At 39.8% G+C, this 11,581-nt stretch overlaps 1 protein-coding gene across 1 annotated transcript; it reads right to left on the reverse strand.

The window, feature by feature from the left end:
- Window positions 1-9,430: 9,430 nt before the first annotated feature.
- Window positions 9,431-10,905, reverse strand: LOC122044017 (WAT1-related protein At5g07050-like). Its single transcript, XM_042604566.1, has 5 exons — window positions 10,724-10,905; window positions 10,465-10,636; window positions 10,273-10,370; window positions 10,132-10,216; window positions 9,431-9,580 (listed from the first exon to the last, which is right to left on the reverse strand). The coding sequence occupies exons 1-5, from the start codon at window positions 10,903-10,905 to the stop codon at window positions 9,431-9,433; spliced, it is 687 nt and encodes a 228-aa protein (XP_042460500.1).
- Window positions 10,906-11,581: the final 676 nt, after the last annotated feature.

Below are 11,581 nucleotides of genomic sequence, written 5' to 3' on the forward strand. Positions count from 1 at the left end.
AATGGAATTTTTCTCCTTCTTTAATAACAAACGATTGCTAGCACATTTGGTCAGCCCGGCTTTAACCAAATCCCAGGTTGGCTTCGATTCCTCAGCCGCGCACTTTTATTTCCAATTTATTTTACTATTCCTAACTACTACTTATATATATCTCGCTCCATATATGTTCACAAACAGGTCGTAGACCACTTGGTTGGCTGAGCTTGATAAAAACCTGGTTCGGGTCTGAGGTCTTGTGTTCAAAACCCGGCTTCAACATATATATTTATTATTTTTTTTATTTTTTTTTAAACTTCTTTCTCTTGGTAAAAATATCAAACGAACTCCAAAAATAGCATAAAAATACTTTAAAAATTTCTAAAAATCTCTAGAATTTTTCTATAGCATTTATAAGTATTTTTGAATTATTTTTGGGGCTCAAAATAAGGAAATTTGGGTCGTTACACCTTATTTGTAGATTGAAAAGAGATTTTAATTTTTAGAGATAACTTTCCTTTTTAGAAATCATCCACATGTTTAAAAGAAATATTTTAATTTATAAAATTTCCTTTTTATAATCCACCATGAAGGGAAAAATTATTGGAGAAATTTTTTATAAATTTTCGGAGACAAATTAGGATGTTTTAATTAATTAAAACTCTCCGTGTTTTGTTTTTAAAGTGGTCGGCCATTGTAAATTGAGAAGAGAAAATTGTTTTTAATTAAATAAATTTTCCTTTTCATGGAAAAAGAATTAAGGAAGTTTTTATTTAAATTTCCTTATTTGCCAAGACCAAGGATTATAAAAGAGGGGGTAGAGGTGCCTTCATGGGTGAACGACTCTATTATTTTTCTCCTCTCTTTTTCTCCTTGTGTGTGGCCGGCCCCTCCTCTTTCTCTCTTCTCCATCTTGTGGCCGAACCTCATCTCTTCCTTGGAGTCCTTGTGGTGGCCGGATCTTGCTTAGAGAAGAAGGAGAGAAAAGGAGGCGATATTTCTAGCATCCCTTGGAGCTTGGTGGTGGCCGAACCTCTTCATCTTTGGAGGAGCTCTTGGTGGCCGAAACCTAGAAGGAAGAAGAAGGTGCTTGGTGGTTCTCATCTTGGAAGATCGTTGCCCACACAACGTCCGAGGTTAGAAGAGGAATACGGTAGAAGATCAAAAGGTTATTTTTGCTTACAAAGAAAGGTATAATTAGTAATTGTTTTCCGCATCATACTAGTTTTCTTTGTATAAGTTATTTTTGGAAATACCAAACACAAGAGGCATATGATTTTAGAGTTTTCGGATTTGTTTCGAAGTTGTGTTTCTTTTATTTTATTTTTTCAAATTTGTGATTCGATTGTTCTTTTTGGTTAACCTAGAGTTATTTAAGGAAATAAATATTAGCTTTCCTTAAAAGGCTTTGTCTAGGCGGTGGTGGTTGCTCCCATATCCAAGAAGGCCATGTGCCCCGCCATGCAGTCCTGGAAGCCGATTTTGGAAATTAATATTTATGGAATTAATAACTTAGGTAGATTTGAATCAATAGTGTTAAGTTTCGCTTGCGATTCAAATCTAAACCATTAAGAACAGATAAGTTAAATTTGGAATCAATGATGTTAAGTTCCGTCTGTGATTCCTAATTTAACTTCTAAAGAACACAATAGGTTATTTAAGGAAAGGTTCAACACTTGTACAAAAAAATTTTGTACAATGGAACCGGTACGATTTTCTTAAGACTAACCAACAATTGGTATCAGAGCTAGGGTTTGCCTCTGTGTGTTTGGTTTTCAAATTAGGTTATGCACATGCCATACATAATTTAGGTAGGATAATAGAAGGATGTGTTAACTTTGTGGTTGCAGGCTCCAATTATTATGGCTTATAGATGTTGTGTGTGATTGGACCCTTGGACATGTCAAGGGCATTATTTTTGTGTGTGCATGATTGTATGTAACTAATACAGTAGGAGCTGTATTAGCCTTAGGATTTTAGAATTTTATTTTCGATCTAGATTACATGTACATTCCTTCATGGAATATAGGATCGATATATGTAAAATTCTATTTTTGTCGCGGATCGGATTCTTGTGAGGCGTGGTACTTTTGGAGCACCAGAGGCGCAGCGAAATAAGAAGCAAGATGGATGCGACAACTCGACCCGATGGCGGTGGCAAAGATGGCAGCAGCTAGGGTTGGAGCACATGGAGGACAGTAACAGGAAAAGGCCATAATAGTTGGAAAATAATTTCCATATTTATTGCTTTATTTACTGTGATGTGTGTGTATGCATGTGATATATGCTAGGATAACTTAAAATTCCTCACTTTAAATAACTAAGTGGGAGAGGGATTTATTTTAATAAATTCCATGGTCTCCATTACTGGTTTGTAAGTGATGCAAACAAACTTGCGCGTTGGCTCTGAGTGCCTTCCTCCATATCGAATGAGTTTATTTGTGGATCACTAGATCAAACTTCCATTTAGGATGACTATAGGAAATTAATTAAGAGCATATGATCTTCCCCATCGGAAGGGGCATAATCTTATTAATGGACTTAGTGTCAAGTAATGGTATACACTTAGGCACGTCTAATAGTATCCTCCCCATCGGAGTCACTGCTATTATTTGTGTGACCGAAGAAAACCAACTATTAATTTGTCATAAAGATAGGTTGACAAAATAATAAAATTAAAACCCCCTCTTATAAATGTTGAGATTTTGTATACATCCACACTATCGTGGCATACAAAATTCATGATGTATGAGGTAATTTTATTTGTCAGTTTGACAAGGAGATAAAATTAATAGGAAAAACCCCTCTAACAAATGTTTGGTTTTGTATACGTCCACACTATCATGGCATATAAAATTCACGGTGTTTGAGGTAATTTTATTTGTCATAAAGACTTATTGACAAGATAATTAATGGGTAAAACCCTCCTCTTACAAATGTTCAATTTTGTATACGTCCACACTATCGGATCAAAACGTTTTTATCTCAGCAAACGCTGAGGATCATAGGAAAAAGGCAAGAGCGTACATGATGTGGCAGTAAGAGAAAGTATGTGTCATATAAGTCATAAAGAAAACATTTATACTGGATGTGACAGATCGGATCACGATGGGGTTGGTAACACCTCGTTGTACGCTTCCAACATTCTCTCACCCGAGGTAGAGCCAATCACTAAGCAGAAAGTATTGAAAGGAGGCGTAATTAACCAGACATAATAAAGGAAGAGAGACTGAGTTTGACTAAGCCCAGGCTAAGGAAAAAAAAACATTTAAGGATAGCGATTTAGGTGAGTAACAGATTTTAAGTTAGTATCATTATATAAATGCAAACTGACATTGATCAAAATAATTTTATATTGGCCGACATAACTTTGGCTATGTTAGATAAGTATAATCTCGGTTTAAATCACATCGTTTATTATAGATAAGCTAATATCGATCGATATAATGTTAGCTATAATGGAGAAGTACTTCAGTGATCAAGATAACCTTGGTCGTGGTAAATGAAAAATCTTTATCAAGATAACAAAACATAGGATATACGAAGGGATAATGAGCATAACATCACCTTTATTCTTATGGATTAAAAGAATTCAACAGAGTTACCTGATTCAATATAAAAAATTGTTGTTACACTTAGAATCTGGTCAAGTACATAACATTACATTTCCCCTCAGAACATTAAGCCTCACACAAATAACAAAAATCACGCACATAAGCTCTCGAGATGCTTAGAAAAATTTCAGTCCCACTGAAGTCAAACTTACCATGGAGCAAAAGTGGAAACATTTTACCTAACACATAGGGAGCCCATCCGAGCTTGTCAAGGCGCATAAGTGGCAATGTTTTTCCTCGGACGAGAAAAAAATTATGAAGCAGAAAGACTCGAGGGCAAGGGGAAGGGGATGGATCTATTCGGACCATGATGGAAAAGTAATTGAAAGAGCCTCTCCCCTCCTTAAGCCCTGGAATTTTGCAACTAGAGCCACCCAGCTTAGCCCATCGACAATATGTGTTGTGCCCTTCTCGCAACATCCATGGGCTATTTAGTTGGCCCTCCATGAATAACGAAAACCTCTTTGAAGTTTCTTGAGCCTTCAGAGCATTGGCATCTTTGGATGAAAATTCTAGACTTGGAGAAACTCCATATCTTGAGATAGTTCCTCGAGCCCTAGAGTTAGCTGAAGCAAAAGCTTGAATAAACTCATGTATAGATCTCACCTTGTCCAAAAAAATTCGCCCCCAAAGAGGAGGATCCAAGACCATACCCTTAGCAGTGAAAGTTAACAAGGAAGGAGAAGAACTAAGATGGGTGGTGAACGAAGGGAAGGTTGTAACCCTATTTAAAGGATTAAAGGACCCAAGGAATCACCGTACTGAGGTTCATGGGATCACTATACTCAGGTTCACCAGATAGTTGTACACAAAATTTGTGAGGTCCCTTCAGTGTCTGTGGCAAAGTCACGGGTAGGAAGAGACAAAATCAGACTTGTGTCTAGTCAGTCGTCTACACCTCCTTCGACTAGACTTGAAGGGAAGGCTAGTGATATGGGTTAGGTTTCATGAGTCCCCGATAAGAAGGGGAAAGGATATAACCAAATGGAGAAGGTAGGGTAATATCGGCCGTGATATACCTCAAAAAGAGGTAGGTCGATATCGATCGAGATATGCCTCCAAGGAGGAAGACCCATATCAATTGGCATATACCTCAAAGGAGGTAGGCTAATATCGGCCGGGATATACCTCAAAGGAGGTAGGGCAATATCGACCGAAATATGCTTCCAAGAAGGAAGACTCATATCAATTGGCATATGCTCCAAAGGGGGTAGGCTAATATCGGTCGGGATATACCTCAAAAGGAGGAAGGTCTATATCGACCGAGATATGCCTCCAAGGAGGGAGACCCATATCAATTGGCATAGGCCCCAAAGGTGGTAGGCCAATATCGGTCGGGATATACTTCCGAATGAGTAGACTAGTATCAATTGAAACGTTCCCTCAAGAAGGAAGGTCAATATTGGTCGGGATATACCTCAAAGGAGGTAGGACAATATTAACCGAAATATACCCCCAAGGAGGAAGACTCATATCAATTGGCATATGCCCCAAAGGGGGTAGGCTAATATCGGCCGGGATATACCTCAAAAGGAGGAAGGTCTATATCGACCGAGATATGCCTCCAAGGAGGAAGACCCATATCAATTGGCATACGCCCCAAAGGGGGTAGGCCAGTATCGGCCGGGATATACTTCCGAGAGAGTAGGCTAGTATCGGCCGGGATATGCCTCAAAGGAAGTAGGCCAGTATCGACCGGGATATACTTCCAAGCGGGTAGACTAGTATCGACCGAGACATGCCCCCAAGAAGGAAGGCTAATATTAGCCGAGTTGACTAATATCTTGAAAAGATATTTGATAAAATATAGCCCAATGCTAGTTAAAATAATAAATAAAGGAGCTCAGACGAGCACTTCCCCAGGAACCTCATGAGAGGTAATAATAATTGGTCAAACCTAGCTAGACCCAGTTCCGACTGAGACAAGAAACATTAGTACATTAAGCTATCTCTTATGTAGTAGAAACAGGAGGGGTGAATAGGAAGGATAGGAACACTTTGAAAAAGAACTGATAAGATAGAAGAGAAGTGATATTACGAATAAAGTAGTTCCTAAATATGTTTGCGGTATATGATTGCATAACCAGTGTTATATATTTTGGCGGGAAATGTGTTTTCAGACCATTTTGCAGGTGCTAGACGACAAAGAAGGTACATCTGGGGTACGAAGAAGATTCCTTAAAAAGTCATGTACCACAAGTACACAACTTACGTCATCTCATAACAAACTCTAACAAACCGGGGTCCACTTCATGACTACGGAGGTTATATGAAGTGGTATAAAAAGGGGAATCCTCTCCGTTGGCTAGGTAAGTTCACATCACTGCGTACATTCGTAACTCTAATTTTTCAACTAGTGTTCATCTTCTTCCTCCTTCTTCCACACCGAGTGAGATCACTTACTTGAGCGTCGGAGGGCCTAGCCAGGGATTCCCACCCCGGTCTTAGGTCACTGACGGTAGTGTTGGTTGGTCTCTTGTGCGCAGGAAGCTTTGGGAGCTCCGAATTTAGGTGTTCTTCAATCGGATCTCTTCATCTCCATTGGTATCTTGCATCGAGGGGGCACTCTTGTGGCTTCATCTTCTTGGATCCGCTTTGGGTTTCTCGGATCGGCGTTCCATGAGTATTATTCTCCATCAGCAGTGGGTTTTTACTCCCGGCTCTCCGTTTTGTCCAGCTTCTCAGACAGGATCAACTGTCTTTTCTCTTTCTTTTTATTGTCTTCCGTCTCATTGGACGAGTATCTTCATCATCCAGGTCTATACTCACATCTTGGTTGGAGGAGGTATTGCTTGCTCCCGACTCTGAGGTCCCCTTCTTTTTTGTGGCCACAAAGTGATCAGCGGACTATGAAGTAAACATTGGATGGTCTTTGACAATTCTCCACACATGCTCGAGATTGAATGCAACACCATTATTTTCATATTGATATTTTTCGTACGCAAACCTCAATATATCTTCATCACTATGACCACTTTGATATGAACTGTAAATACTATTATAATTTACATTGAATCGATATACCTTCTTTTGGATTGTATTGTGCCAATGTGGCCGTATAACATTTGCACTTCTGGTGTTTGAACCTAGGGGATGATTCTCATTGTAGTAGCTTGCAACACATCTCCAAAAATCATCCGCCTTTTGATCATTGTCGATTATTGGATCATTGTTGATAGTGACAAAACTTCTCGCTAAGACCTCGTCTTCAACCTTTGTCAAACTTGAATGCTTTCTTGTACCCTCAACATTTGAAACCATTTTTTTTAAAATTGACCACCTCAATTGGGGATTCATGGTCAGAAAGTTGAGTCTCCAGGACAAAAGTCTCAATTGCAGGTTCATTTGACATCAAAGGAGTGAACGACATACTAGTTATGTGTGAGGTACCATATTCATGAACAACCGACGGAGTGAAATATGGATGACTCATGTTTTGCCAATATTCGACTGGAAGTGGTTGATATGAATCTTGAGGGGCACAATTCGAATGATTCATAGAATTTTCAAAACCTTGGAAATTTTAAAGATTTTGTGGAATAAACGACATATTTAGAAATGGATGTGGGTATTGATAATTTGGTGGAATTTGTGGATTTTGGAAAGATGAATATTCTTACGAGTTGTTTGTGGAATTCAAGAAATTTGTAAAAAATGACCTATTATTTTCATCCATTTTGGATAGAAAATAATATTGTAGGAACTTAAAAAAATAGATGGGGAGAATATTTAGAGAGTAAAATTGGAGTTTTTAATTTTAAAGTTATAGGGAGATTTTTTTTTGTTCTAGAGAGAGTGATAAGTTTTTATGCTTTTGATGTGACATTGAAATGATATATTAAAAACTACAAAAAAAAACTCATATAAAACTCTAACTATGGGAGATACCCTTAAAGTTGCTCTCTATCTTTATATCAACAGTCTCGATGCATAAATTGTGTTTTCTAAGGCTTACTATTTACACAAATCCACCTCCACTTGTTGGACCTTAATAGTTATTATCTTGCTGGTTGGATCGAGGGCTTATGGGGACTCAAGACGACCACTTATCATAGATCCTGAGGTTTATGCTTTGTTTACTTAGAGGGACGGATCTGAAAATTAAGGAAAGTTTTTTGCGCGAAAATTTTTCTCATGTATATTTCACCACAACGGATAGATTGCTTGTCCTTTCCCTTGTCTACCTAAGATAAAATAATGAACAGACAGATTTATAAATCCATATGGGAATCAATTTTTAGATTGGATTTTATATGCCTAAATCAGATGGAAACTCATTCCTTCCTCTTTCGACGCATTTCTTGTAACGACCCGACCCCTCGACTCCTTGGGTGGCCCAACTGACGACCCATTGGTGGCCCCTTAGCGGTCCCTTGGGCAGCCCAATTAACGACCCCTTATGTCGTCGACCGACGACCCTTGGCCGTGCCGTTACTCACTAGGTCTTCCCACCCCTGGCCAGTGGATTTTTGCCTTCCCCAGGATTCGAACTCTAGACCACCAGACTAAGTACTAGAGTTTATGAATCCTGATAGCCAAGTGAGCGTCGGGGGTGGGAAGACCTAGTGAGTAACGACACGACCGAGGGTCGTCGGTCGACGACATAAGGGGTCGCCAGTTGAGCCGCCAGTTGGGTCGCCCAAGGGGCCGCCAAGGGGTCGTCAAATGGGCCGCCAGTTGGGCCGCCCAAGGGGCCGAGGGGCCGGGTCGTTACAATAAAAAGGGTGAAGAAGATCGGCTCGGGGAAAAATTTGAGGATCGGGAGAAGGGAGTCGGGCACGGCTTAAATCGCAAGGAGAAGGGAAACCGTTCGATGTCGGTTAGGGCAAGGGTTCGGTGGCGTATGGCGCGCGGGGGAAGGGAAGAGCTCGCCTTTTTATTGTAACGACCCGGCCCCTTGACCCCTTGGACGGCCCAACTAGCGACCCCTTATGTCGTCAACCGACAACCCTCTGCCATGCCGTTACTCACTAGGTCTTTCCACCCCTGGTCAGTGGATTTTTGTCTTCCCAGGATTCGAACTCTAGACCTCCAGGCTAAGTACTAGAGTTTATGAATCCTAGTAGCCGCTCACTTGGCTACCAGGATTCATAAACTCTAGTACTTAGCCTAGAGGTCTAAAGTTCAAATCCTGGGGAAGGCAAAAATCCACTAGCTAGGGGTGGAAAGACCTAGTGAGTAATGACACGGCTGAGGGTTGTCGGTCGACGACATAAGGGGTCGCCAATTTGGCCGCCAGTTGGGCCGTCCAAGGGACCACCAAGGGGCCACCAAATGGGCAGCCAGTTGGGCCACCCAAGAGGTCAAGAAGTCGGGTCGTTACATCTCTGCTTTCAATCATGCAAGCCATGGGCGTTGTTGACCTCCTTGCTTGGCCGCTCATGTAGGGTGGCACGGTCAGTGGCTCATGCAGAGCAACATAGTCGATTGCTTGCGTAGGGTGGCACACCTATCAGTAGACCCGACCCTGGGCTGGGTACTCATTGACCTGATTCTGCTTTAAAAATTGTAACCGGCCTGATTATAGTTTTCCACCAATTCAATCATATTTTTTTTAGTATTGGACTATTGGAACTGTCATTCTGACCATTGACTGATGGTTCTAGTCATTGGGGATGAAAAAGATGGATTTTTTTTGTATTTTTTTCAACTCTTAAGATCATTTGACCGCTTTTGATCAATGACTACGATTTAGTGTCTGTTACTCTCCAAACTCTATAAATAGAGAGTTCATTTTATTATTTTCACTCACATCTTCTCTACTCATTCTCAATTCCACAATCTCTACATGCTTTCGACTCCAATTCTATATACTTTCAACTTTCTCTTCTGAGTTCCAACTATAATGGAAGGAGGCCGAGGGCAAGGAGGCTGAGGGTGAGGAGGTTCATCTTCATCATTTCAATCTTGGAGGGGCAAGAAAATAGAGAATCTGAACATTCAATCCACCGATGATGAGACTGAGCAAATTCCGAATCTGACAATAATATCTAAAACACAAGGAAGTATCGATGCAATTATTTCTAAGGTTTGGGAAGTTCTCACTACAACAAAATCGCTCATAGACATCGGTTTTCCACCGGTATCTATTTGATTTTCGACCGATGTCTATGAAGCCGATGTTAAAAGTCTGCCATTTTAGACATCGGGTTAAAACCGGTGTAGTATCACTTAACGACACCGGTCTTCGAATCGGTTATTAACCGGTGTAGTATCACTTAACGACACCGTTTCATCAACGGTGTAAAACCGATGTAATATTACTTTATAACACCGGTTTTACATCGGTGGAAAACCGATGTAATATGTATATATTTTAACAGCACAGATTTGATTTTAAAACCGACAATAACAAAAAAAAATACACAAATATTCACAAATTGTACAAATATTCTTCATTCAATAATATCCATAAAATACACAAATATTCACAAATTATATAAATAATCTTCTTACAACATTATCCATAAAATACCCAAACATTCTTTTTACATCAAAAGCGATACATGTGACAACACAAGGGACACCATTGACACAATACCTGAAGAACAAGTGATACACTGCATGCAAAATAGCCGAATAGCATAAGAGCAGAGCCTTTAAGCCAGGCATCGCCTTTCTCAGGACTTTCAAAATGAAGTTGGATCATAGGTGAAGTAACAAAGGCCCCCAACAAAATGACCTTTCCAAAATGTGAAGATTAGGGAACCAGTGATGCAGAAGATGGCCCCTGCAAGCTTGGCCCTCCCTCTTACAGTCTTCAAGTTGAGCATTTCCATCCTGAGCAAAAAAAGACCAAATATAGAATGATATTTGAATGAACTAAATTCACTGTAAAATTACTTGGAATTAATATCTGAATCAACCTCAGTACAATTGGCAATAAGAAAGTAAAAGCAGGAATGACATTGCCCAAGGCACTGGCAACAGTTGGAGAAATGAGATGGAGTCCAACGTAGTATACATTTTGCTGAATTGTTATACCCAACATAGCAAGAATGAATATTTTTAGCATAACACCAAATGAGAAGCTGGGTCTTCGATTCCTACAACCATGAGATGAGTTTAAAAACATTCAATTTGTAGTCATATATCTTATTCTCAACAATTCTAATGAGACATGCTTCTTGAACCTTTCGAGCACATAAGCAAGAGGAGCCAAGATGAGCATGGCAATAAGGTGCCTGTACACTACGAAGACAAGTGCACTTAGTCCTTGTCCTAATGCAAGCTTGCTGAGGATGCTGGATCCAGCATACGCGAACTGGGACACAATCATATAGAAGTATGGAGCACATGCTTTCACAGAGGCCATGATCTCCTCACCAAATTGTTTGTGACAATTTTTATTGTCCTTGGTTCTTTATAAAGGAAGAAAATGATATTGATTCTGTCAAACAAACAAGTCTAAGATAGACAAATGCTTTGAAAGCTAGGAATAGAAAAAAGATGAGAGAAAAGCAGGCAAACAAGTGCCAATAAGCTACATCAGACTCCTCTAACTGTTGTATCATTTTCTCCAGCAAACAGACAAATAAATCATCTTATCGACAAGATGAAGACGACTAGGGAGAAAAGCAGGCAAACAAGTGCACTTTATTCTCGTCGACTAGGGTTTCTGGAATTGAACAAGAAGAAGAAACCAGGCATACCTTTGTTATCAATCTCGTCGACATGGCTCTCCTGACCTTTGATTTTGATGCTGAACCATTTTTTGATGAAGGCCTTAGACCATGATGAGATTATACTATGTATAGCCAGCCGTGGTTATATTTCTTCAAATTTATTAACATATAAAGCAGTGGTATTCAAATTGTTCACACATGATATCTTCTATCCAGCCCTGCTAGACACGCAAGTCATATATAAAAATTCAAAGAAGATAAAAATTGTTCACACACGCAAGTCATATCTCCTCATGAAGCTCTAATCTGGAAAGGTCTGGCTCCCTGGATTCAACTACCATTTTCCAGATTTTTCCACTTCGTGAA

Source organism: Zingiber officinale, chromosome 2A (assembly GCF_018446385.1).
Source record: "Zingiber officinale cultivar Zhangliang chromosome 2A, Zo_v1.1, whole genome shotgun sequence".
Classification (NCBI taxonomy): domain Eukaryota; kingdom Viridiplantae; phylum Streptophyta; class Magnoliopsida; order Zingiberales; family Zingiberaceae; genus Zingiber; species Zingiber officinale.

Coding starts and splice junctions, on each gene's coding strand:
- LOC122044017 (XM_042604566.1), bottom strand. CDS start 10,905: ATGGCCTCTGTGAAAGCATGTGCTCCATACTTCTATATGATTGTGTCC. Junction 10,637..10,723: donor CTTGCTTATGTGCTCGAAAG/GTTCAAGAAGCA, acceptor TCATGGTTGTAG/GAATCGAAGACCCAGCTTCT. Junction 10,371..10,464: donor TTACTTTCTTATTGCCAATT/GTACTGAGGTTG, acceptor TTTTTTGCTCAG/GATGGAAATGCTCAACTTGA.